The following is a 27,228-nucleotide window of genomic DNA, read 5'->3' as shown; positions in this document are numbered from 1 at the left end:
CAAAAAGTCCTCCTATCTTAGCACCAAACATCAGAAGACCTAAGAACTTCTCACTTTTTATTTACTTCATATAACAGAATCCTGACACAATAGATGAAATAAGAGGAAGAATAAACAAAATGACATAATTGGTGAATGAAATATAGTTATATGACAAAAATCAAACAAGTGCACTGATATGGATGATTCAGTGAACTGTGTTAGTCCTGGAAGAGCTGATTTCAGACAATCTTAGGGGAGTCAAAAGTCACTTGATAGCCTGACATTTGACTCACAGTGGGGGTAGAAAAATGATGGTTGTGTGAAACTAGACAATCCTGTTACAACAGCTCATATAACTGAGTTTTGTCATATTCTTAAATTGCCTCCCAGGTGCATAATTTGGTTGAGTAAACACTGAAAATAAATCAATACAGTTTAAACTAGACTTCTTATATATATTCTACTTTTAAGAAAAAGCAATCATTTAAAAAAAGAACCATAGGGTAGTTTAAGAGAACAAAAGTTCTCTAGTTTTCAAGGCCAAAAGTGATGTCTTATAAGCTGTGATAGCTTCTAATTCTCGCTACTGAAGGAGGCTGATTGATCACCTAAGTTCACAAGTTCTAAACTTCAGGGAGGCAGAATCCAGTTGACTGTTCACACTAATACAGTAAATGCTGAGATTGTGGGCCACCAGGTTGAAAGAAAGGCCAACTGATCCAGGACAGAGAGGGAAAAAAAAAGTTTCTGTGCTTATTAGCAATGGGATCAGGCTTAAGTGAGATGGAAGACTAAATCTTTCCCAAATCTCTAAAACTGTAATTAAAATTTTGGTTTCAAACAACATTCTTGTTAATAAGCTACAATTGATTACCCACATGATTTTACACACCACCTGTTCTTTGTTTTTTTTAAACATCATCCAAAATCCCCAGAATTAAGACTTCTGCCATCTTGGTTACTTTTGATTGGCCTTAGTCTTACATAGCACTCATATTGGACCTACATCCTTTTTTTGAGGGGTATATTGTAAAGAGAAAGGTAAAAGATCCAAGTTAGTTAAATGAATTATTTTATTCAATTAAAAAAATTGTCTTATTAACTTTAATGATTACCTATGATGAGTACTCAATCAATACTCAAAACCACATCTTTGTGTTCCAGCAGTAGTTACTATATCCAAGCAGATACATATTTATCATCCATGAACTGAGTTCACATTTAAGATGCCAAATAGTTAAATTCACATAAGCTGTATGAATTATAGATATTTTAATTCTCACTTCTGTATCTTCAACATGATACAGATTTAAAGTATTGTACAAAGGAGCCTGAGAAATCAAGCCCGAATCTATTCCATATAGGAGGAAACAGAAGTCCAGAGACATGAAGTAATTTGCTCAGTATCACACAGAGCAAGGATCTGAAATCAGGAATTTTGACTCAAAATCCAGACACAGTATCACTCATGTTGAATAGGCTATCTTCTAAGCAAAATCTGAAAAGTCAACTTGTTTGTTTTGTTTTAGCTGAATGTTATGAAATTTCCATGAATGGTTCTGAGGGTCGATAGCCAATCAAAGATTCTTTATCACTGGAATCTGTAAGCATATCTACTAAAACATGAGGTTTATCATAGCCAAAAGATGTGTTAACTGTTAGAGTGATGCTGTCTTGAATGTCAGCTTTTATTTCAGGGTCACTTTGTGGAAGTTCTGGATCAGATTTGAAGTTGCATGATTCCACATGTTTATTCTCAGACTCATCTGTGGGAAGGCAAAAGTTCAAAATGAGACTGCCAGATTCAACTTGGTTACTGTTGGAATGAAAATAATTCTTCTCCATTGTAAGGCTCTGATTTCTATCAGAAGTCTTTTCAGTAATATTTTCTTCAACAGTCATTTCTTCTGTAATGCTTGATATTTCTTGGAAGTGTTCTGATTTTTCTCTATTGTCTTCAGAATTAATACTACTTATTGGGGTCAAATGATTAATAGTATTTTCCTCATTTTCTGTAACTGGCAAATGTGATGTTTCAAGAACAGAAATATATCTTGATTCAGAATTCACCTCTAAAGTGTTATGTGGAAAATTTCTTTTTACAGAGACCTAAAGGAGGAAAAAATGAGTTTGTTAGATGAAAACAAATTCAAGCCTCTTGTTCACAAAATAGACAGAGAAATTTAAGGCTAATGAAATAAGATCAACTCAAATCCTAGCCAATTTGTTACTTTAAGATGAACTATGAATGGAATAAAGATAAACAGTTTAGTTTTGTTATTCAGAATCATACTTACTACCATTAACTACTCAAACCATTGTACATGCCACTTAGAAATTCCACCTAGGAATTATATTGTTCCTATAATCTAGCCATATGCTTACTTATGTTGTTCATAGAGCAGACATAGAAGGAAAACTTGAGATCTAGATGGTCTGGCATCAGACCTTAGTATGGCAGGCCTGGTTCAGTCCTTGCTTTATAAATTACATATTCTTAAGGTGGTCCTATTCAACTTCACTATTAACTGGGCTCGTCAGCCATATGATTACATACCTAACCATAAACTCTGTGTCTAACAAAATCACTCCATCTCTTTCAATCAAACACATGAGGAAAAGTAATGAATAAAATTATTATAAACTTCAAGCTTAACATGTATTAAAGTCAATGGAAAAATATTTAAATCTAAGTGAGTTACCCATAATGACTTAGGCAAAGTGAGAGTGTTTTTCTGCAACACCTTTGTCTTGCAAACCCAGGAAGTTACAATGAATAATACAGACATAACAAGGGCAACACATACAACAGTAATTAGGATGGGCAGAGAAGAATCTAAAAAAAAAGAAAAGAAACATCATTAATATGAAGATAGTACAGAAGTACTTATACCTCTTTTATTTAAGTAATTTATAAGAATTGTTTAAGATTATTTATTAATATAGTAAAATTTCAGTAACTACAATAACATTCAGAACATGGTGGGAGCAGTTAAGTGAAAATTCTTTGGAACAGTGAAGAAAACCCCAGAATTGGGAATGTAGAGTCCTGGGTTTTAGTTCTTGTCACTAACCCTGTGATCTTGGGCAACTTAGTTCCCTACTCTTGATCTTCTTCAAATCGTGGTTGTATTGATTTTTGTTTTGCAACCCCTTTTTAATAAAATGTAATAAAAAATTACATATTTTACACCCAGTAATGTTCTCTATCTGTTGTATGGTCATAAATTCTTCCTTTTTCCATAGATGTGACAGATATTAATTCTTGATCTCTAAATCTACTCATGGTATCACCTTTTATACTTAAACCATGTGATCATTTTAAACTTTTTTTTTTTTTAATATGCTATAAGGTGTTGGTCTATACTTAATTCCTGACATCTGTAAAGAAAGGATTTTAAATGCCTGAGTTATAATTCTAAGACAGAATTTTATTCTACATGGAGAATTTAAGTAAGAAAATAGAGAATTGCACAATATCAGAAGGTAGAAGAGTTGTAATGTTCATTAGTGAAAGAGTATCCATACCAACAAAATTAAAGATTTATATGAAGACATTCAGTGGATTTTTATGAGGTACAGTATGTAAAATTCGGGCAGTATTTATATTTTCCCATTTAAAAAATAGAATAAACTTTAGAGGTTATTCATAAAATTCTTTCATTTTTATTTAATCACTGTGTATGTATATGTGTGTCTGTGTTTAAATGAAGTCAAAAGTTCAATGTTTTATAGGGATTTTAGATATATCCTGTTACTAATTAAAGGGATAATAAATTTCTGATATACTTGTCTGATATATAAAGTCTAAGTAATCTGAAAAGATATCTTATGAAACTTTCAGGAAGAAGAAAAAGGTGTTATCAATAGAGAAATTTAACTCTTCCATTTTGGCCCTATGGTCTGAATAAATTCCCTAAAACAGTACTTTTTTCTTAAGTATTTCAGTTAAACTTTATTTTACTATTTTTTATGGTCTGAGGGACATTTTTTTTTTAATTCTGAATTTTTCCAGAAGATAAAATTATTCAATAGTTAACATCTCAAAATACAGTTTACCTAAATTATATCATATGTGTAAAACTTGTTAGTTTTAGCACTTAGTTTTACTAGTAACATTAAAAGAACAAAATATTACCTTCTTTCTTATTAGATGAAATTGTAATACACTGTTCTTCTGATTCCTCAGATTTAATTGTCCAAGAAGTTTTTGGAGAAAATCCTTTGGCAGAAACACAGTACTCAGAATTAAATGAAGTTACTTGTTTAATTAATTGGCATTGAGTTTCATTGCAAGATTGAGCATCGGTTTCTTCCTCAGTGATCTGCATAAAAGTTATTAAAACAAATAAAACATCAAACATTTTAAACAGTCATTATTTCAATCTAGAAACACACCATAAAGAACATATGTATAATATTTACTAAATCTGAATAATTTAATAATTAAGATTGTAGATGACAAAATAGGAGAGGAGTAACAACTAAGTGTATAGGAATGTTGTGCTATTAACTGAGTGTTCAGTAAAAAGAAAGTTTGTTTTGTACAACCCCTTAGGCTAAGAATAACTTTTACATTTTCCAATGTAATGTATATTGTATTTTTCAATACAATAAAACTTTAGACTCTTTGGAAACATCCAGTGAAGATAATACTGAACCATTAACATCTACCATGAGCCTAGTTATTCAAATCAGCCCTAAATCTATCTAACTGTTTTATCAATTAGTGAGCATTTCTATTTGGTGTAAGTTTGCTTACAGATGTGGGAAAGGGAGAGAGAAACAGAGATGAGATCTCATGTCTGTGGAGGCAGGGGGCCAATACATGGTTCAAGGACATAGGGCTGGGGACAGAGAAGTGAAAAAGGGAGGAGGACCATGCAGGGGCTGGGGTCAGCTACATGGGAGGTTTGATAGAACCAAGAGGAAGAATAGCAGATATGGGACAGGAGAGAACAAGTGGAGGTCAGACACAGATAGGCAGTATCCAAATACAGACAAACCAAAGACCAAAATGCAGAAGCCAGACAGAAGGGAGCCTGAATGGAGATGAGCAAAGTTCTACTCTCTTTGTGCCAGAGTTCTCAACTCAAGCATCCAATCTAGCAGGAGTGGTAATCTATACATCTGTTCTGCTTTCACCTGGAGATTAATTTTTTGGGAGGGAATGTGAAGACCGAGTTAGCTCCCTGTTGACCTCAAGATCAGCCAGAGTCAGGTTCAGGAAAAGTCCTTGGTCTTTAGAAGAAATAAAGAGATGGACGAAAACTCCAGGGAAGCTCACCACCAACCTCCCTTCTCCTCCTTCTCCTCCAAAGTGACTCTGGCTTGTCTTACTCCACCCCCTAATCCCTCCTATAATTATCTATATACACCAAAAGATCGAGCTAGCATAGAATAGTGAGAAGGGTCATTTTTCCAAGTATATGCTAATAGAGTATTGTCTAATAGGTAATTAGCCTTAAGTGCTCAGTTGTCTGATTCCAGTGCACCTATTCAGAGTTACAGTCCTTTACAGGGGGAGGGTAGGAAGGTGGGGGTTGGGGGGATGGAGTTCCCACAGGTATAAGTAAAGAGAGGAGAGTATTGTATTGTTCAGTAAATTAACAGTAAAGTTAAAGTAAAGTGGTTTTTCTTTTTGGAATTGTGTGCATATGTAGAGTGATGAATCTTAGCAAGAAAAAAAGACTACAGTTAACTTTCCCAGAGATTTTGAGGAGAATCATGCGATTTTGAGATGAAGAAAATGGGAGGAGCCAATACAAATAATTTTAATTGCTTGATGAAGAGAAAAGTCCTTAGCTGAGAGAAGGGACATAGGAGAAGCATGAGAAGGTTGAGAATAGTAAAAAAAGATTTAATCTCTTCTTGGTTCTTTGTATTCACCACTTCTTTTTTGGGATAACCATTTATTTAACAATTTTATAATTGATTACATAATCTAAAGATGCTTCCTTTAAAAAAGGGAGGGGAGATTTTTTTTTTTTTAGTCCTGGAATACCACCCTATTTCCATGATATTTTAGTTATTACCAACAGTGCCAACTATTTCATCTGTCAGTCCTTTTAGTACTGAAAGATGTAATCCATCTGGACCAAATTTCTTAAATTTATCAAGGGCAACAATGTACTTTATTATTATATTAGTTATCAACTTTCTATAGCCATTATTTTCAGTTATTTTGAATGCAAAGGTCATTGTAATTGGCAGTGAAATAGAATTAAGCATTTCTGCCTTCTCTTTATATTCAGTTATCATCTCATGTACCTCAAATGTAATGATGAAAATAAATGAGAAATTTTGGGAATTTTGTTCTATTTTAACAACTTTGTTCTTTGTATATACCTGCTATCCTCCTTCCAGCCACCTCTATGAATGCTGGAATTCTTTTGAGGTATGGGTAACACTAGCTATCCTGAGATCTTCTAGTTCTCAAATTCTGTGATATAGGTCTTATGCTAAACTTTATGACTTATTAGAGGTGAACTCTAATGTTTTCCAATGTTTTCTAAAGTAGTAGTACTAAATCTTTTATCATTACACAATGTCAGGATCTCAGATTTAAAAGCTGGAAGGGATTTTAGAGTTATCTAGGTTAACTCTTTCATTTTTGAGGACGAGGAAAAGAAAATTCAGAAAGATAAGATGATTTTATGTTTTTAAGGCAGTATCACCTAGGGCTGCCATTTCTTTCTTTTTGGCAAAGTGCTCAAATGCTTATTGACTAAAACAGTTCCCAAGCCTTTTTGATTTTTCTCCTTGTGACAATTTATCCCATGTGTTAAATTTTTATTAAGCAATAGTAACAATCGGGGCAGCTAGGTAGTGCAGTGGGCAGAGCACAAGCCTTGAAGTCAGGAGGACCTGAGTTCAAATCTGGTCTCAGACACTTAACACTTCCTAGCTGTGTGACCTGGGCAAGTCGCTTAACTCCAATTGCCTCAGCAAAAAGAAAGAAAAAAAGAAATGGTAACAATCAAAGTCAAAATATTTGTGGATAGTATGTAGCTAATAGGACAAAGTAAATATTTCACTGAACTTCCACAATTTAAGATGATGTTGATTAATTCAAATATGATCTCCCCTCCACAAAATTCATACTGTTTTTACCTTTCCCTGCCTTTATATGAAGATGTTCAAAATATTTTACCAGTAACTACTGTGTACTATATTTAGAACATGGAAAAAGAAGCAGAACATACCTTCCTTCCATTTATCTTCAAATAAACCCTGTATGTTAATGTGCTACAATAATCATCATCATCATCTTCATAATAATAATAATCACACACAGTTCCTTTCTTTTCTCCTTCAACAATTATTAGAGGATGGTCAATATCAATGATAAGTTTGTGATTTATCTCTTGAATCTTCAGTGTAGGTGGTCCTATTTTTCCTGAAATAAGCAGTAATGTTATTTTATGCATATAAACTTAATACAATAAACATTTATTAAGCTAATATATATCAGACACTGTGCTAAATATTGGGGATACAAATAAGAAAGACTTCCTGACATTACAATTTAATAGGGTAAGACAATATGTTAAAGGAAGCTAGAAGGAAGGGGTCTCAATGGGGGCGGGGAAGGAGAATCACATTTCTTGGACTTGAGATCAAACAAATCTAGAAAAGTTAGCTACAAAGTCTAATCCTCAATCCACTATAAAGGAAAGTTTTGGAAGGGATAGAATCTATCCCTTGCCTAAGTAGGCCAATACTTAGATAATACTGGAAAGATTTAAAAAAAAATCATACTATTAGATATTCAAAAAAGGCTTTATAATTTTTTAAAAAATAATCTAACATTTAACAAAATTCACTTAGAAAATTCCACTTTAATTCCCTTTTATCATCAGTGTAGGAAAGTTGATCATGACCCTTTAGATCACTAAAATTATTAGTAAGTTGATCTTCAGTTTGCATGTAAATTCATACAAATCTAGTCTCTTGAGGTTATCACACTAGTTATTTTTGGACTTCTTGATCAATTAAAAAACCAAAAACATAATCCTAGCATTAAAAGAAAACTCAGAAGTCATCCATAACTCACAGCTGTGCAAAAATTCCCCTGAAACAGCCCTGAAAATTAGTAGTTAAATAATCTCTGCTTGAGGATCTTCATGGAAAGTTAAGTAAGCCTCCCGAATTATCCAAAAGAGTTCATCCCATTTTGGATAATTCTAATTGTTTTTCGTCATAGTGAGCTGTGTCTTTTGCTCCTTTGTCTATTCTCTGAAACCAGAGAAAGTATAACTTCTTTTCCAGATTAGAATGTGAACTTCTTGAAGTTAGGAAATGGTTTTGCCTTTCTTTACATTGCCATTACTTAGCCCAGTGCCTACTATATAATAAATGCTTACTGATTCTCACTGGAACACTCTAAATCATTACAAACCATTTTAATTTTAGAGCTTTGTTAATTTAAAAACAAAAATAACCAGATAATATTTGTTAAGCTCACAGCTCAGTGCTTGACACATAGTAGGTGTTGTGTAAATACCAGCTATTAATATAGTCATGTTTAAAAAATTAATATTATTATTATAATACATATTTAATAGCACAACAAACATTTACCTATAACCTATGATATACTAAGCACTGGGCCAAGCACTTTACCAACAACAATAAATAGCATTTACAGAATGCTATGTACCAGGCACAGAGGTATGTACTTTATCAAATGTATACTATTTAATTGTCATAACTACTGTGGGAGATAAATACTATTATTATCTTCCTTTTAGCTGAAGAAACGTAAGGAAACAGAGGTTAAGAGAAAAATCTTGCCTATGATCATCAAGCTAGTAAATGTCTGGAGCTGTATCTAAACTCATGTTTTCTTGATTCAAGACCCAGCACTTAATCAACTCAACTATTTCAACTAGATGCCTTCTAATATAGAATTTACCAGCATTAAATACAGGATTGATTCATGATGCCATTTTTTATTTTTGCAGAAGTTGTTTGACCTATCAGTAACTTTGTTTCCTTAGACTTGTTAAAAAACAATTCACTTGCATGTCATGGCATCACCTCCCTGGTGCCACGGTCCTCTTCAAGAATAAAGTACAAACAACCAACTGTGAACAGAGCTACCCCACTTGGGGTCCAACTGGAACTGGTCAGTTTGACAAAACACCACACTTGCTCTTTTCTTTTCCTTTCTTCCTTTTTTTCTCTTACTTCTGTCAACATAGAGTATCATATCCTTACCTAGGTGCTCTACCCAAAGGAATGTAATTTTCTGTGATGGCTGAAACCTCCCAAGATGTCTTGGGGTTTGCATGCTACATATTTCTCATAAGGACAATGTCTTAAACTGAACCATTCCAGCTCTCACAGATCCCAGGCCAAGCCCCAAGGGATCACACAGAGGATGATGGATTCAAGAGTGAATGTAAATAGCAACTGTTTTCTATTTTGGCCAAAATCCCTGAGGGTCTTCCCTTCCTAGGCAAAATTTTTTTTGAGTAGGTAAAAGGCTTTTCTTTGACTCAATTCTGACTTACATTTAATCACTGAATGAGTGGGAGGATTGTGGGAAGGTAGTAGAAGATTTCCAAGTTCCAGATTTTCCCCACAAACAAAACAAAATTGTGCTTCAGGTCAAACAGAGATCTGTGAAAAATAAATAAAGACTTGGGGCAGAAAAGGGATCCTCCAGGTACAACCCTAGGATAGAGGTTTAATCTGAGTCAAGTATAAATACTACTAAGCTAGCTCTGCTGTAACAGTGCTTAAGACTAATTAGGGTCAGAGGAAGGAAGCTTCAGCCCCAATCACCAAATTTTCATCTCCCAGGCAGCATGGAGAATGGGATCTAATTGGGGAAGACTGAAGGAAAAAGCTCTGCTGATAAGGAATGCCAGATCCTAGCTGTGTTGCTGATACAGTTGTCCTGGGCAAGAAGTAAAACAACGGGGCATTGACTGATGTATTCATTTACTTAAGGTTTCTTTCTATTACATACATATACATATGGTTACAATGAGTATAGGAAATTAGAAACCATAGATGGAGAAGCCTAAAATTGCTTATTTTAAATATTTAAGAATTCTTTGAAATGTTTTTAAACTTGTTGGTAATAAGAGAAGCACTGCCTGTGTATTTAAATACTACTTCTCTAGCAATCTTTATGCCATGCTTCCAAACTTGTGATCTAGTCCTTTAGTCTCCACCATGGGGACCTATAGTCTTGACTGGTGAGAATTCTTCCTAATAGGTGTGATTTAGAACAATAATGCTGCTGTTCTCCTATCACTAATATTCTTTTCCATCTTGTATGTACCCTCTCATTACTGCTTTCCAAATGGCATTCTGAACAGCAATCAAAAATGTACTTTATGTTTTATTGAAAAGACATGTCTATCAAACATCCTATAGCTCTATTCATTATCCCTATTCAAAATACCCTCCTTGACCATTATTTGTCATTGTGTTGACATCTCTTACTATGATGTAAATTTTTTTAGAGTGGAGAGTATTTATTTTTTCATTATTGACACATGGTAAAAGCTCATTCATTCATTCACAAAGATTTAAAAATCTGTGAGAAATCCTAGTAAGGAATTTTTTTTTTAAATTAAAGCTTTTTATTTACAAAGCATATGCATGGATGATTTTCCAACATTGATTCTTGCATAACCTTTTGTTGCAAATTATCCCCTTCTTCCCCCTACCCCCACCCCTGTCTGGCAGGTAGTCCAATACATGTTAAATATGTTGAAATACACATGTTAGATCTAATATGTGTATTCATATTTATACAGTTATCTAGTTGTGCAAGAAAAATCAGATTAAGAACGAAGAAGAAAAACAGAAAAAAAAAAACCCAAATGCAAGCAAATAACAGAGTGAGAATGCTATATTGTGTTTCACACTCTGTTTCCACAGTTCTCCCTCTGGGTGTAGATGGTTCTCTTCATCACTGCACAAGTGGAATTGGTTTGAACCATCTCAATGTTGAAGAGAACCATGTCCATCAGAATTGATCATCTTATAGTTTGTTGTTACCGTGTATAATGATCTCATGTTTCCATTCATTTCACTTTGCATCTGTTAATGTAGGTAGGTCTCTTCAAGCCTCTCTGAAATCATCCTGCTGGTTGTTTCTTACAGAACAATAGTTTTCCATAGCATTCATATACCATAATTTATTCAGTCATTCTCCAACTGATGAATATCCACTCAGTTTGCAGTTTCTTGCCACTACTAAGAGGGCACATGTGGGTCCCTTTCCCTCTTTTAAGACCTCTTTGGGATGTAATACCAATAGAAACATTGCTGGATCAAAGGGTATGCACAGTTTGATAACTTTTTGAGCATAGTTCCAATCTGCTTTCCAGAATGTTTGGATCCATTCACAATTACACCAACAATGTATCAGAGTCCCAGTTTTCCCACATCCCCTCCAACATTTGTCATTATCTTTTCCTGTCATCTTAGCCAATCTGACAGGTGTGTAATGATATCTATCTGCCCAGGTTACTTATATCTTTGGAAGCTAATAATTAATGTGCAACAAGAAAAGGGTATTTACACACATATATTGTATCTAGGTTATATTGTAACACATGTAAAATGTATGGGATTACCTGCCATGGGGGGGGGGAGGGAGTGAAGGGAAGGAGGGGATAATTTGGAAAAATGAATAAAAAAAAAAAGAAGAGCCTTGGGTGATGAGCACCAGGTTATATCACCTTTTGGAGCTTCATCTGGAGACAATCTGCCTTTAGACTCCTCAGGCTTTGAAATCTGTTCTCTTTCACAGTAAAAGTTGTCTATCGTCAGAGTCCAATTTACTTTTTAAATATTTTTTCTGAAGTTAAGGTCCCCTAAAGGGTAGGGGATGTTTTCCAAGCAACCACAACTGATCTGACTCAGTGCTGATTCACTCAGGTGTTGGATGGGCGGGGCCAGATCTTCTGAGATTCTGGCATTTTGCAGCAGCCAACACTGCTGTAGATTCTTATGGATTCTCTTTGTGGAAATTCTCTGCCATGTGGAGTCTGTCTGCAATACTCTGGGGCTCTGTACTCTCTGAACTTATGCTTGCACTTTTCTGGTCTGTTTTTGCTACACAGAGACTGCACAGCTCCGTGCAGACAATCCTACTCTGCGCTGTCTGCACTGGCATTTGTACTCAGCTGGTTGCCCTGGCTGCCTCTCTCCTATTTCCAATTGACCCAGACCTTTTCTGGCATTCTTTGAAATTATCTTCTGCTGAAAATTTGTTGCACTCCCAATATTTGTGGGTTCTGCTGTCTAGAGCTAATTCAGAGGCTGGATTTGTAATTAATGGGAGGATTGTAAAGAAGGTCAGAGAGAAATGTGTTTCATCTGTGCCATCTTGGCTCCGCCCCTTGAAGTCCATGAGTAAGGAATCTTATTAAATCAAGGTTCTCAGCAGTAATAGATTTGTACCAATCCTCTTTAAGACTATGCCTGCTGAAATGCGAATTTTGAACCTAGATTAATCTTACATAATCTTGAATGTCAAGAACTTCTGTTTACACATATTACTCACCATGTTCATACATATAAAATGCTTTAGATTCTACAAAGGAAGATTCATTTTGTCCAACAGTAGCTTTAACTCTGGCCCAGTAAGCAATGTGTGGGTTTTCGATATGGTCAAATATGTTACAAATGTGATGAGAAATATTGGTGCAGACTTCATTCCAATCGTCAGTTCTGGAAAGAAAAAGAAAAAAACATCAATCAAAAGCATTAAAAGATTCAACCTCAATAAGAAAGGAGTTCTTCAAAAAGAAAAAAAGCTTCAAAAATTTAATTTCATTAAACTAATGAAAGTTTTAAGATAGAATCTAACCAAAGACATAATTATAAGTGTTTCTAATATCCATATAGAATACAGGAATATGTTCTCCAACATCATTAATTGATTCCATGAAAAAACCTTTAGATGAAACAAAACTGGTGGAAGACAATGGGGACCATAGGAACAATGTTATAGTGAATGTGTTCCTGAGGAGAGCTTCTGAGGAGTGAAGAAAACAAAGGGTCAGAAGAAAGCATGGGGCTATATAATGATTGATTGGGCTGCAAATTTTAGGAGGGCTATATTAAGGAGAATCTGGAGATCTTCTACATAAAACTGAGAGGAACAGAGGAAATGGAATGGTAGAGACACTTCTGCTAAGGAACTACCATTACTAATACACACTGGCATCTGTTTTACAATTTAAGAGTTGAGAGTGCCTAGAACAAAAGTATCAAATTCTTGGTCCAGGCAAAACTTTAGAGCCAGATTCAAATATAATTGGGAAATTTTTAAACAAAATAAATAAAAAACACAACAGAGATAATGTTAATTTGTAATTTTTTCTATGTCACTATCAGGCCAATCAGAGATTCTTTTGAGACCAAAGAATTAAAAAAAAGCAAAAAACAAAAAACAAAAAATTGGTTAAAACAATAATACTTACGGATACTTCTTCAACTGCACTGTGAAAGTAGGAGTTGGAGATGTTATCTGGTAATCCCAAAACACTTCAGGATTCAGATTGTAAGATTTTATTTCAACATTAGTTGGTGTAGACACTGTAAGAGATTCAGATATTTTAACTGAAAAATTAAGAAAGTAATGTTAACAATTTAGCAAAATAAACATGAGTGTAATAAATTAAAAAAAAAAACTTATATTTTGTGCTTAAATAATTTGTATAAAACAATTCTCATTTATCTTAAACCTCACATCATCATGGAATTATAACTCAATTCCATATGATGATTTATAATTATGAGCCTGGTGTCAATTTGAACTAATAAAATTTAGCAATCATACATCAATAAGATAATTTTAGCATATGAAGTCCCAAAAGACTCATGAGATCATATATTTAGACCTAGAAGGAATTTTAGAGATCATGTAACACTCCTTCTACAGAAGAGGAAACAAAGATATTAAGAATTCACCAAATTCTATTTCTAAATCATTATGTTCCTGAATATTTACAATCTTTAGTTTATGACTAGAGAGTAGTTCATATGAAAATGACTAGGACTAAAGCTCCAAAAGGGGTCAACATTATTTCATAGTAGCCATAAGCCAAAATAATTAATAGAAGTAAAGAGACTAAGAATGAGAAGGCTGATGGTACCACTTTACCCATTCTGGCTAGATAGATCACATCTATATTGATATAATTTGTTCTAGGGCTCTCCATTTTATAAGGGACAGTGATAAAATGTAATTTGTCCATCTGTATAAAAAAGACCAGGATAATCTATTAAGATTAATCAGGATGATGAGAGAACTCAAGAATGCTTCATAGGAAAACTGATTCCAGAAATTCCCAGGTAAACATCTCTAGAAGATTTAAGCAAAATATAGTTTTTAGCTTCAAATATTTGAAGGATTATTATTCAGGAGGATTGGCATTTTTATTTTTCATCTGTAAAATTATGGGGTTCTAAATGGTTCCTAAGGTTCTTTCTACTTTTTACACTTTAAGATTCTATTTTGTGTTTTAATTTTGTTATACATATTAGTTTGTATGGGAGAATGAAATCTCATTACTACAAATAAATTTTCTTAAGTCCCCTGACTTCTCTACTTAGTTAACCAATAAAATCTGCATGATCTGAAGATGGATAAGGTCTAAATATTTTCTGTATATCTCTATCTGTAAGTCCACATTTTCTACCTAAACTTTTTTTTTTGCATGTGTAAATAACAGCTTATTTTTTCCAACTACATATAAAAGTAGTTTTCAACATTCAATTTTATAAGATTTCGAGTTCCAACTTTTTCTCCCTCCCTTATTTCCTCCCTCTTCTCCAAGATGGCAAGTAATCTGATATAGATTATACACCTGCAACATGGAAACCTATTTCCACAATTATGTTTTGAAAAAAAAAATAGAAAAAAATTGCTTCGATATGCATCCAGAAGCCATAGTTTTCTCACTGGATACATATTTTCCATTATGAATCTTTTGGGACTGTCTTGGTTCGTTTTATTTGCTGAGAAGACCTAAGTAATAGTTGATCATCATAGTGTTATTGTTGCTATGTACAAACCATGTTTTCTTGGTTCTTCTCACTCTGTACAGCATCAATTCATGTTTAAGTCTTTCCATCACTTCAACTTTATTACACTCTTTATTAATTATTGGTGCCCTCCATCTTGGGATGAGGAAAAAATAAACTGAGAATTCTGAGTCTTGGCTTCTAGCTCTAATCACACTACAATGTTCCCTAGTTATTGTGACCTTACATAAGTCACTTACTATGATATTATGATGTTTGGTTCTTAAAGAAGACTCCTTACCGGTAATAAATTAGAAAGTAAATAATCTCACTATTTTTAGTTCTGGCCCATCCAAGTCTTTTGACCCTGTTATGCTTTCTAATATGACCTCTGTTACTCAGATTTTTGTAATTTTGTTCGTGATCTGTGTTTTTACTGTCTGCGGCAGAGATATGAATCATTTCTTTTTCTGAGATTAATTTATGTTTATGCAAGTTTTAGTTTTAGTGAAAGAAGCTTAATGAATTAAAACATTATGAAATGTTTATTATGTGGCAGGCACAGTGCTAAAATCTCCACAAGCCTAATTCAAATAAGAGGAAAACAATATATATGTGGGAATTATGTCCAATATATATGTGGGAATTATGTCCAGGTAGGATGGTAAATTGACATGTTTTTCCCAAAAGCAACAGTAAACACTGGTCCACCATTTCTAGAGCAAAAGGTTTTAAAAAGGAGGAAGTAGGTCAGGAAGGAGAAGTTGAAGTTAATTAGCTGTGTGAACTCTGACCAATGTGCATTACTCTATGGCAGGATATGGGAGGCTGCAGCTGTAATCACTTAGCTCAGCATGGCATGAAAATGGCAGTGAAGCCTGGGAAACTGAATAAGGAGGAAAGCACTAGGGCTGGCCTGATGTAAACCTCATTCAAAAGTGCATTTTGAGTCATTGAACATAAGCACATAAATGCTAAATACAAGACAGAAATTAAATGAGATTTTAAAAAAATATTAACGAGGGAGGGTACTGTAAGTAAATGAGACAAGATTGTATAAAATTATGAAAATGGAAAGGCAATGCTGATTTTAGGAAACAGGGATATCATTTTAACCAGATCATAAAATATGAAGAGAAAACTGTAAAATATGTCAGAAAATGTATACTAGGTTATGACTGACTTGAATCAGAATTGTTACTACCTGTAATTTACTTTTTTGAACATTGAAATGTATATCCTCCTTTAATTTTTTTTTTTTTTTTTTTTTTTTTGCTGTTTAAGCACAGCAGCTTCTTAGAAACCTTAGCTTCCTTCACCTCTCAAATAAGGTTCTCTCTCTCTTGTTGACAGAATAAATAAAACATTGGACTCAGGAGGGACTCAAATCCAACCTCTGACACTCACTAGCTGTGCAACTATAGGCAAGTCACTTAATCTCTCTGATAGTTCCTTTGTCTATGAAGTAAGACTAATAGAACTTCTCTAGAAGATATGAGAATATCAATTACAGATTTCTATGTAAAGTGCATATAAAGGTGGGCAATTATCTTGACTATAATTACAGGTGAGCTTTCCTGACTCCACAAATTAATAATGTTTTCTTTTTTTTTTTTTAATAAAAAGCTTTTAATTTTTCAAAATATATGCAAAGATAGTTTTCAACATTTACTCTTAATAGAAGTTGTGTTCAAAACTTTTCTTCCTCCTTCCCCTCCTCTCCTAGAGAATAAGTAATTCAACCTAGGTTAAATATGTGCAATTCTTCTAAATATACCTCCACATTTGTCATGATGCACAAGAAAAATCAGATGAAAAGGGAAAAAAAAATTACATAAAAAAACAAGTAAACAATAATGAAGAAGGTGAAAATACATAGTGTTTTTTCCATCCCTGAATTATATTGCTTCTGTATTTAAATGCTGTACTTTGCATTTCTTCCAGAAAGGAAGAAGCACTTGGCCACTGGGATTCCCAGCCCTTGTAACATTCTATCGTATATACCATTAACACTGTTCATCTCTACTCTCGCTTAGTCACCAACTCCTAGATTCTATTGAGGATGTTCCTCCTACCCTCACAAAAAAGTTGGAAAAGTAGCTGAAGTAATCATAAATATCTAGCTATCTTTAGTGGCCAAGGCAACTGTAAGGACTTTAAGGGATCAATTCTAAAGATATTTAAAAAGATAAAAGAATCTCTATATTACCAAACAAAGCAGCTGAGAAAAGACCAGCTACCAAACCGAAATCCTACTGTTCCATTTCTAAAAGAATCTGAGAATAATCAAATCATGTTGAAGGCATCTTTCAATAAAGGTATGCAAATAGGCAAGATTTTAAAATTGCTTTCCATAGATGACATATTTATAATTTGTATTTAAAACTGTAAAGAAATGATATTTCACTATACTAGCTTGTTGACTATAACAAAAGCTTTTGGTTTTCATTCAGTTAATGACCAGGAATGTCACAACCCAAATCCAGAGTAAGTAAATAATACTGCAATAAATAATAAGTAAAATATATATAATAAATAAATACCAAAGAACCACACTCAAGTTCATATAAAACTTTTCAAAAGAGAGATTTGGGTATAATCTTCTAAAAGGTAAAATGTAAAGCTTATAACTTCAAATAACTTGCTCTGCAAAACTATTAAGAAGAAAAAAATAAACGGTCAAAAGACCAAAGGTAAGAAAAATTCTGAAATGCAAAGAGGGAAGAAAAACTCAGAAAAGTGCATAAATGCATGTGAACAAATAGAAAGGGCTAAATATTAATTACGTGCCGATACTTTAATGAGATATGGAAGAAAACTATCTAAACATGGATGTAATAATGAGAGCAAGCAGGTATCTCTCAGACCTCAATCTTGAACTAAGGATGATTAATATTAACTAAAGGAAAAAAATCTTTGAGGTTTAATTTTCTCTGATGATGATATAAATTCAAAGAAAAGGAATGGAATCAAATTTACATAATAAAAAGTCATTCTCAAATTGATATATGGTCTAAGATCAGGGTAGGTAAATGGACACTTACTAACAATGTGACCCTTAACTAATTTGCCTTAATCCACAAGAGAAGGAAGTAACAAACTACACCAATATTTTTGCCAAGAAAACCTGGTGGGCAACACTGACCTGCTGTGGTTTACAGAGTCATGAAAAGTTGAATCACAACCAAGAATATGAGCAGGTATTTCCTGAGAGAATATACTCTGGGCTATCTAGAGATTATATGAATAAAATGCTCTAAAGGACTACTAATTAGAAAAATCTAAATTAAAGCAATTCTGATTTTTCTCACTCTCCTCAGACTGGATGGAGTAACTGCTGGAAGGACTAGGGGAAAAAAGGTACACTGGTGGATTGTTGGTGGATTTATGAATGGATACAACCATTCTGAAAAGCATTTTGGAATTATACACAAAAATTACAAAACAATAATGTTTGAGCCAGATATATCAATGCTGAGCCTATATCTAAAAATATTAAAGAGAAGACAAGAACTTTTGTACAAAAATATTTTTAATTAGTTTTTGTGGTGGCAAAAAAAGAGGGGTGTTCAACAATTGAAGAATGGTTAAAAATATTGTGGGACATGAATGTGTAGTAGTACTTTACTGTAAGAAATTAGGAACTATATGATTTTACAAATTAATGAAGAAAAAATAAACAAAGCCAGGAGAATAATTTATATAATAACAAAATTAAAAAAAAAAAACAATTTTGAAACCTTTCAGAATTATGACTAATACAGTGTCCATTCATGATTCTAGAAACTGATGATGAAATAAATATTCTTTCATTACAGAAAGATAAGATTTTAGAGTGAGATGAAAAAATCTGTTTTGGGGTATAGCCATTAGAGGAATCTGTTTTGCTCGAATATGCATGTTTGTAACAAATGTTCTTCTATTTTTTTTTTAATGAATAGGGTTTGGGATATATAAAAAATAGATTTCTGTTCATTTTTTAAAAATAAGAGTCCTACATGTGTAATGTTGCATGAATTTTCAGTTGAGGTCATTGTATTATTTAGCTTTACTCAAATATTTAACTTTGTTACAAAGGATATATCTTGTGAAATGGGGGTAATTTGTAAAATGTATGTAACAAAAACTATCAATAAAACTAAAAGTTTAAAAAAGTAATGTGAACAAAAATACAATTTGATGCAGAAATATATCAAACTGAACAAGGCTATTTCTAAGGAAAGAGAAAAGCAGGGAAGAAACAAGCAAAACAAACTTCAATTTTGAAAGGTTTTTTCAAAAGATGTGATTAAAAGTAAAAAACAGAGATTGTGGTCTGAGCTTGATGCAAAAAGGTATAGGAGAAGACTAGGGGCAAACCACTTCTGCCCATACCTTCTTTTCCTACCCCTTTCTTTGTAAAGAAGAGAGCAGAATGGAAAAGATATAAATTTATGATGAAAGAAAAAATAATTAACAATCATAACAATGAACATGAATAAATCAACTAACAACCATAAAATGGAGGAGTTAGCAGAATGTATTAGAAAGCAGAATTCCAATAACATATTGTTAATAAGAAATATACTTCAATCACAGAGAGTTAAAATAAGTGGCTATAGTAGGATTAAATATACTTCAAATAAATACAAAAAACTAGATGAGTAGTAATCATTGTCAGACCAACTAGTTAAACAGTGATACACATGAAAACTACATTACGCATAAGGACATAATGAAATATCAATTCTTTATATGCACACTTGCCATTTAATTTAAATACTTAAAGGAAAAGTTAGTCCAGGTACAACAATAAGATAAAATTATAATCAACCTATAGTTAGTTTGCAGATTTAGTGTCATGTCAAAGGTCTAAAATGTTACTCTACAGAATTAGAATTTTGTTATCAAAAATATTATCAAGGGAATTAATGAAAAACAATAATAATTAACATTTATATATTGTCTGCTATGTACCAGGCACAGTGTTGAGTGATTTACAAATATCGTTTAGTCTTTATCAAAACCTTGGGAAGGTGTTATTTTTATTTCCATTCACAGATGAGGAAACTGAGGCAAACAAGATTTTAGTAAATTTCCCAGAGTCATCCAGCTGTAAGATAGTAAGCTCACGTTTGAATTTCAGTCTTTCTGATTATAGACCCAGTGCCTTAACCATTGATCAAACAAACTAAAAAAAAAAAAGGAAGGAGGTCTAACCATATCTCATCTCAAACTATATAACAGAAACCAGTAATAGAACTATTTGGTACTGCTTAAAAGCAGAGATGTTAATCAGTGGAACATACGAGATAAATAAAGATGGAAAAGTAATAAAACAGTAGCATACTTGATAAATCCAGGCACTGAAACAACTGGAGAAATGATTAAGGAAAATGTAATGAAATGTTGTAAGGTAAATTTGTAAAAATTAGGTTTAGACCAACACTTCAAACTGATGCCACAATAAGCTCCAAAAAGATCCAGGTCCTAGGAATAAAATTACACCACAGAAATGTAGAGAAACAGTTAAGATGATACTTTTTGCAAATATGGTTGAAGAGTTATTGACTAAACAAAGTTTAGAAAGGAACACAGGAAATAAAAATCAACAATCCTGATTACACAAAACCTAATGTTTCTGAATAAGCAAAATCAATGGAGTTAAGTTTTTAATGGGGAAAAACAATGAGGGTATTAGAACCCTTCAGAAGATCTCTACATAAAGTGATTTTTACCTAATACCAACCTGCTCACTGATAAGGGGAAGGGAGGGAAAGAGAGACAAAGGAAGAAAGGGAACAAGAACCCATAGGGTAAGAAATGGACAGACTTAAAAGAGGGTGGGGTCCAGAGATAGATATGTGGTAGACCAGTGCTGGACATAGGTGAGAGTGAGAGAGTGAGAGTGAGAGAGAGAGAGAGTGAGACAGAATGAGAGAGTGAGAGAGTGAGCACTGCATATAAAGTTAACATAGGGGTTTTGTGGGAGAATGCAGATTTCTTTCAGAATTCTTTACATAAAGTTGAATCTGTGAAATGTGAATTCCTGTAAAATGAAAACTGCCTCTATATCCAGACAGAGTAAAATCTTCAAGATATCTGAAGATGAATATTCTAGACCCAGAGGAAACAAGGAAACATGGGGTGGGGAATACATTTAAAAAACTTTCTATAGTTGCAAATAAGATCTTGATTACCCAGAAGCAAAAAAGGCATTCTGAAATGCCAAATCAGAGAGGCAGCAGAGCCAATGAGTAGGGCAACAGTCAGGAAGATCAAGTTTTAATCCAATCTCAGACACTTACTACTTGTGTATCTGAGAAAATCATTTGATCTCTGATTTGGTTTACTCATTTATAACATTGGGTGGGGAAGTGGATTGGATAGTTTTCAAGATCCTTCTCATTCGAAATGTGTAATCTTATGACCTAAAGGATATACAGAACAGGAAAATGTTTAAATACCAGTATAATTTTTGATCATTTATCAAAGAAGCCTGGTTTTAGATACTATCTCTTCTCTGTTTTTGTGACACTGCTTTTTCCTGATTCTTTCCCTACCTGCTAATAATCTCTCCCTCTCAAAATTCTTGGCTGGTTTGGCAGCCATATTATACCCTTGAGAGGTGATCCCCAAGAATGTGTCCTAAGCTCTTTTATCTACTCTCTCTAAATTCACATGTTTTTCCTAGGTTTAATTATCTTTCTATGCAGATTCTTCCCAGGTCTATAATACAGAATGTATATAATAATAACTCCCCTGTATATAACTATTTTGTATATATTTTGTTTTTGAATCATTTCAGTTGTCAATTCTTCATGAACTCATTTGGGTGGTCTGTTGTTTTTTTTTTTTTAATTTTGAGTTTTTGTTTGGGCAAAGATACTGGCATGGTTTGCCATTTCCTTCTCCAACTCATTTTATAGAACAGGAACTGAGGCAAGTAGGGTTAAGAAACAAGTTAGTAAGTAAGTATCTGAGGCTGGATTTCAACTCAGGAAGTAAGTCTTCTAGATTTCAAGCCCAGAATTCTATCCACTACATGACATGAAGCTGCCCTTCATATTTACTATTTATACTTATATATCCTAGTTATCTTTGAAACTTTAAAGAACCACATAAATGTTAGCTATGGTTAGTAAATGTACATATGCTAAACAACAGAAATAAAATTTGTACTTGGAGTACAAAAAAAATTGTACATATGCTTACTTTGTTTAAAGAATGATACCTAGTAGTTGAAAAATAACTAAATATATAAGTTGGCTAATTTGTTTGGGTTTTTTTGGGGGGATGGTTATTATTTTAATATAATGTAGCAAAAGTCATTCCAATAGTTACTTCTTGCATTTGAGCTGGTTCATTCTCCAGTTACTTCATGATGGGGTTCAAAGAGCTTTTAAATTAATAAATTCATTCAGTTTTCTGATATTGTTACAAAATTAACCTGAAATTATATGAAAAATATTATTAAAAACGCTAACAGAAATCTTTGTCTCTAAGGTAGAAAGAGTATATACTAAGCAATGTCTCTTATTATTTAACAACTGCATTATTCTAAAATGTCATTGGTTTCATGGCTAATCTTCTATAACTGTTTTACTTCCAAAAAACAAGAGGGGAGGGGATATATGACATCTCAAGTTAATACAAAAGATCTTTGCATTGAAAAAAGTGAAATAAAAACAAAATCCAGCAAAATACACTGTCAAATAACTGGGTTAAAACTGAGTGGTAATATGAACAAAAACAAAAATTAACAAAAAAATTTTGAAAGTAAATTTAAGATATCTTTCAGGGCATAACAATGTGCTGTAGACAAAAGGGGATAAGATGGCAGAGTTGGGGAAGAAAGGGGGAAGAGAGGATAAGATTAATATAATAAATATGGCTCTAATAAATGAGTTATAGAATAGAGAAAATACTTGATTCTTTGGAAACTTACAATAAAGTAATAAACTTGGAATATAACCACTAGGTGCCACTAGTACACAAGACACAACTCCACCTCTACTTCATCTCAGCTACAGATAGGAATGTTCATAATCTTGATCTAGTCATGTTTCATAAAAATGCCACTTCCTTATTTAAAAACTCAAATTCTTTTTATAAAAAATAGATTTTTACTGATTTTTAGTTTTTATGTTATCTAGATTTTCCTCTTATATCTGTACTCTTCCCTAAGAGAAAGCACTGAAAAAAAAATTAAAAAGAAATCTTAAAAAAAAAACAACAACATGTCAATATGTCTAAAAGGTCTGACATTATGTGAAATGTTCCACAAAAGTGGTTGTGCTAACTTTTGCAAAGAAACTGTGTTGATTGGTCCACTATAAATGTTTTTTTAATTAGAAAGGGGCTCTCAATATATTAAAGCAATCCTATTCCTCTTTGATTTGCTATTTACCTCTCACCCCACCTGCTCTTCCAAATCACTTTTCAAGTTTTCCCTTCCACTACCTTCTGAGTACTTTTGAGTGTAATGCACTAAAGATAGGCTATCTGCTGTACAAGCTCCCTTTTTCATCCACACCATTCCTAGGTCCACCTTTTTTACTCTAAGTCTTGTTATCTCTTCCTATTAGATTGCAAATTTCTTTAGAGCAGACTATTCTATTTTAAAATGAAAAAAGTGCTTATTTCAGTAACATACCTAGAAGGAGCTTAATAAATACTTAGTGGATTACATTTTCCAATTCTACAGTATTTTGCAAGTCCTCCTCTAATCCACTCACATCCTCTGCCCTAATTTGAGTCTTATCTCTTCTAGCTAGTAGTCTAGTTGCTAAAGTCCTATTCAACATTTTGTAACCCCCCTGGCAAAGATATGTGTATGTATGTATGTATGTATATATGTATGTGTATATACAGTTATTTATTGTTTTTATCATCACCAAAAGATATGTTTTATATAAATACATAAACTATATGCATTGCTTGTCTGAAATGGACAGAGGATTGGCCTCCCCTTCCCTCCTCCAGAGTCCTAGGGCCCAGTTCCCAGGGAAATGTTTATTTACTAATGGTCGGAGGAATGTTTATTCCATGGGAACACTATCCATAACCCTTATCTATTCCAAATAATCTATGTTAAACATCTGCCATTGTATATTCTCCATACATCCAGTAAGCCCCTATTTTTCCCCAGTGAAGGGAAAGTCGAGTCACTGTTTAAACAGTGTCACAGAGTGCTTATAAAAATCTGTGCCTACTTCAGTTCTGGACAGTTCAGTTCTACTGAATCTGTCCTGGTCTGACCAGTAATAAAATGTTCTCCAAATTTCAAACACCTTGGCTGTTTTGAGTTTTTTTGCCTGGGCTATCTCAGTCTTCCCTATTAGATTGCAAACTCCTTGAGTCCAGATACTGTTGGATTTTTATTTTTTATTTTTTACTTTTTTTTTTTTTTGCATCCCTAGAACTCTGATAAGTGCATACTAAGTAGCCCCTTAATTACTAAATCGGTGTCTCAGTTTTGCACATCAAATAGCATGTAAGAAGTTTTTCTTATTTGGTTATCCAATAAACATTTATTAAATAACTACTTATACAGGAATGTGCTGTCCCCTTAACCAAATATAAAGTCACTTCTTTCCACTAAGCTAATCCAATAGTCCATCTCTACCTACAGTTCAACAAGTTTTCAAACAGGAAGTTTCCTTCCTCTCCAGACTGTCCAGGTCACAGATTTCCAGATGGAAATGATCATTTCCATGATCTAATCCAGTCCCCTTATTTTACTGATGAAACAGGAGTTCAGACAAAGTAAATAAATGGCTTGAATAAAGTCTCACATGTAGTAATTGACAGGGGCAGAATTTGTACTTGAGTGCTCTGAGTTCAAGTTCAATATTCTTTGTACTTGCCACACATTCCCCCCTCTTCACACATAGGATTATAAAGTTCCCTACCAGCTAGATATTCCTCAACGCTTTTTTCCATTTTCCTACGCCTTGTTTGAATGAGAGAACAATTCAACCAAAGTCCATCTATAAGCATCCAAACACATCAAGAAGAATCACAAAAATTCTTGGCTCAGCACTTTTTACTTAAAACTCCAGCATTTCCTACTAGCTTTTTCCCCATTTGAAGACTTTTAACTTTAATGGTAAGCGAATCATTAAAAAAAATTATTATACCAACTTAAGTTGTAATATCTATATCTCAGGTTTGGGAAACCCAATTCTGATGATGGAAATCACAGCACAGAAAAAGGTTAAGACAAGAGAAAAACTTCTAACCTGTCAGAGGAGGATGATGTTTTAAGGAGTCAGTTCCCTTCCTAACTCCTTGTAATCAAGACTGTAGAGAATTTATTAAGAAGTCTATCTGTGGGGCAGCTAGGTGGCGCAGTGGAGAGAGCACCAGACCTGAGGTCAGGAGGACCAGAGTTCAAATCCAGCCTCAGACACTTAACACTGGGCAAGTCACTTAACACCAACTGCCTCAGCAAAAAAAAAAAAAAAAAAAAAAAAAAAAAAAAAAAAAAAGGTAAGAAGTCTATCTGAGGTGGATTTTATACGTAAGAGTGGCTAGAGACCGGCCTTGAAGTTAGTGAGGACCTGAGTTCAAATCCAGCCTCAGACATTTAACATTCACTAGTTGTGTGACTGTCAGCAGGTCATTTAACCTCAATTTGCTGAGGGTAAAAAGTCTATCTAAAAAAAGTCTATCTAAAAAAGTCATCTACTCTCCCAGAAAATACCAGTAAGCTTTAAAAACGCTGCAATTAAAAAACAAGTCAGGATCCATGGCTTTGGAAAACTGTAAACTTATACTTCGGAAAACTTTTTGCCACTCCTCAAATCTTCCAGTTTACTGTAAACCATCCAAAAAGTTAAAAAGAAAAAAAAAAAGTTCCCAAAGATTCTAATGCACACCTACACACACATACAAACACATGTTTCTAAGAAAGGTCAAGTGCACCGACAACATCCCTCCACACCTTCAGTCCATCACAACTAAGTGCAATAACTTGCTGACAAGCAAAACCAGTCGTAGCTTCCTCTAGTCCATTTCTGGGCAGACCGAAGAAACTTCTTCCACTTTAAAAGTAACAGTGCAGCTTGTACAGAGAACCTTCGTTCCCAAGTTAATAACGGAGGACAACTTTCATCTCGCCCCCCACGGATAAAGGACAAATCTTTTTTTTTTTTTTTTTTTTTTAAATTTTCGTTGGGGGCAGGGCATAGGGTGGCACGATAAACAAAAAAGGGGGGATTCCCTAATTCTGGGAGAAAATGACTTCCTCAAAGGAGTGGGGAGCTCCATTTTAGCTCGCTCCATCAGGAAGGGGGCACTCGGGGCCCACCTCCTTTTCTGCCCTTCCCCCCTCCCGTTCCGCCTCTAATTTTTTTCCTAGATGGAAACGCAATATACAAAGATAGAGGAAATGGCTCGAGGCCAAAGGGCTAGAAAATTCCAGCCTCCGAAAAAGGTATCTAAAAGCCAAAGGTAGAGTGGGGACTGGACAAGAGGAGGTTTCCCGGTCCCCCGCTTTCCCTACATCACCCCGCCCCTCTGGACCACACCCAACGGACACGCTGGGGACCCCTACCTAAAGACGCTGCGGAATCCCGGGTGGGGGTCTCCGCGCAGCTCCCGCACAGAAAGACAAAGAGGAGGAGGCTGGGGACCACCCCAGAGGCCCGGGAGAGCCCGGGCCTCATTCCCTTTCTGCCTTCCTGCGGAGCCCCGCCGTAATCTCAGATGGTGAGTGCTCCAGTCTCACAGGACATCAGACCAGGGCGCTAACCACGGCAGCTGCAAGAATGGGTTTCCCCGACAGAAGCACACGGCCCAAACCACCAACCCCAGCCCGCGAAGCTTCGCACGCGTCACTTCCGGCCGCTTGCGGATTGGCGTTCCCGAGTAGGCGGGGGGTGGGGTGGGCGAAGTACACAGCGAGCGATCCACTCAGACTTCTCTAGCCTCGCTCCGGGAGACGGGTGAAAGGTCTGTTTCTCCGGAGGGCGTGGCAGCCGCAGGCGCGGCTCTGATTCTGACTGCGCCAGTCTGCCTCCGAACTGGGTCCTCCGCCCTCAGCGGTTAACCACGTGAGAAAGACCTTGGTCTTCGCGTGGCCCCACCCCCTTCCGCTCCTTCCTCCCTTCTCGCCTTAGCCCGCTTTCTGGTGAGAAGTCGGATCCCACGGAAACCTCTGGAAATGAGGCGCGTTTCTGGATTTTCTGCCGTCCGGAATAAGCAGATTCCTGGACAGACGCCCCAGGCACGACGCTTGTCCCAGAACTCCCGTGCTCT

General features: G+C 34.6%; 1 protein-coding gene across 2 annotated transcripts; it reads right to left on the bottom strand.

Annotated features, from left to right (window-relative positions):
- Positions 1 to 1,037: 1,037 nt before the first annotated feature.
- Positions 1,038 to 27,008, bottom strand: IFNGR1 (interferon gamma receptor 1). Of its 2 annotated transcripts, none has more exons than XM_074309733.1 (7): positions 26,525 to 27,008; positions 13,440 to 13,554; positions 12,518 to 12,684; positions 7,188 to 7,381; positions 4,121 to 4,307; positions 2,685 to 2,818; positions 1,038 to 2,091 (listed from the first exon to the last, which is right to left on the bottom strand). In XM_074309733.1, the coding sequence occupies exons 1-7, from the start codon at positions 26,634 to 26,636 to the stop codon at positions 1,519 to 1,521; spliced, it is 1,482 nt and encodes a 493-aa protein (XP_074165834.1). In that variant the 5' UTR covers positions 26,637 to 27,008; the 3' UTR covers positions 1,038 to 1,518. The 2 variants fall into 2 exon arrangements, with proteins under 2 accessions (XP_074165834.1, XP_074165833.1); XM_074309732.1 differs by having other exon boundaries at positions 13,440 to 13,578; positions 26,525 to 26,759.
- Positions 27,009 to 27,228: the final 220 nt, after the last annotated feature.

This window comes from Sminthopsis crassicaudata, chromosome 4, assembly GCF_048593235.1.
Source record: "Sminthopsis crassicaudata isolate SCR6 chromosome 4, ASM4859323v1, whole genome shotgun sequence".
Classification (NCBI taxonomy): Eukaryota; Metazoa; Chordata; class Mammalia; order Dasyuromorphia; family Dasyuridae; genus Sminthopsis; species Sminthopsis crassicaudata.
Note: the sequence above shows the minus strand (reverse complement) of the source record. Positions and strands in the feature narration are given on the sequence as shown.

What these genes read in the sequence shown, in the direction of transcription:
- IFNGR1 (XM_074309732.1), bottom strand. Translation starts at nt 26,636, where the DNA reads ATGAGGCCCGGGCTCTCCCGGGCCTCTGGGGTGGTCCCCAGCCTCCTC. An exon ending in GGATTCCGCAGCGTCTTTAG is followed by an intron (nt 13,579 to 26,524) that starts GTAGGGGTCCCC and finishes TTAATTTTTCAG; the next exon opens with TTAAAATATCTGAATCTCTT. An exon ending in GTGCAGTTGAAGAAGTATCC is followed by an intron (nt 12,685 to 13,439) that starts GTAAGTATTATT and finishes TTTTCTTTCCAG; the next exon opens with AACTGACGATTGGAATGAAG.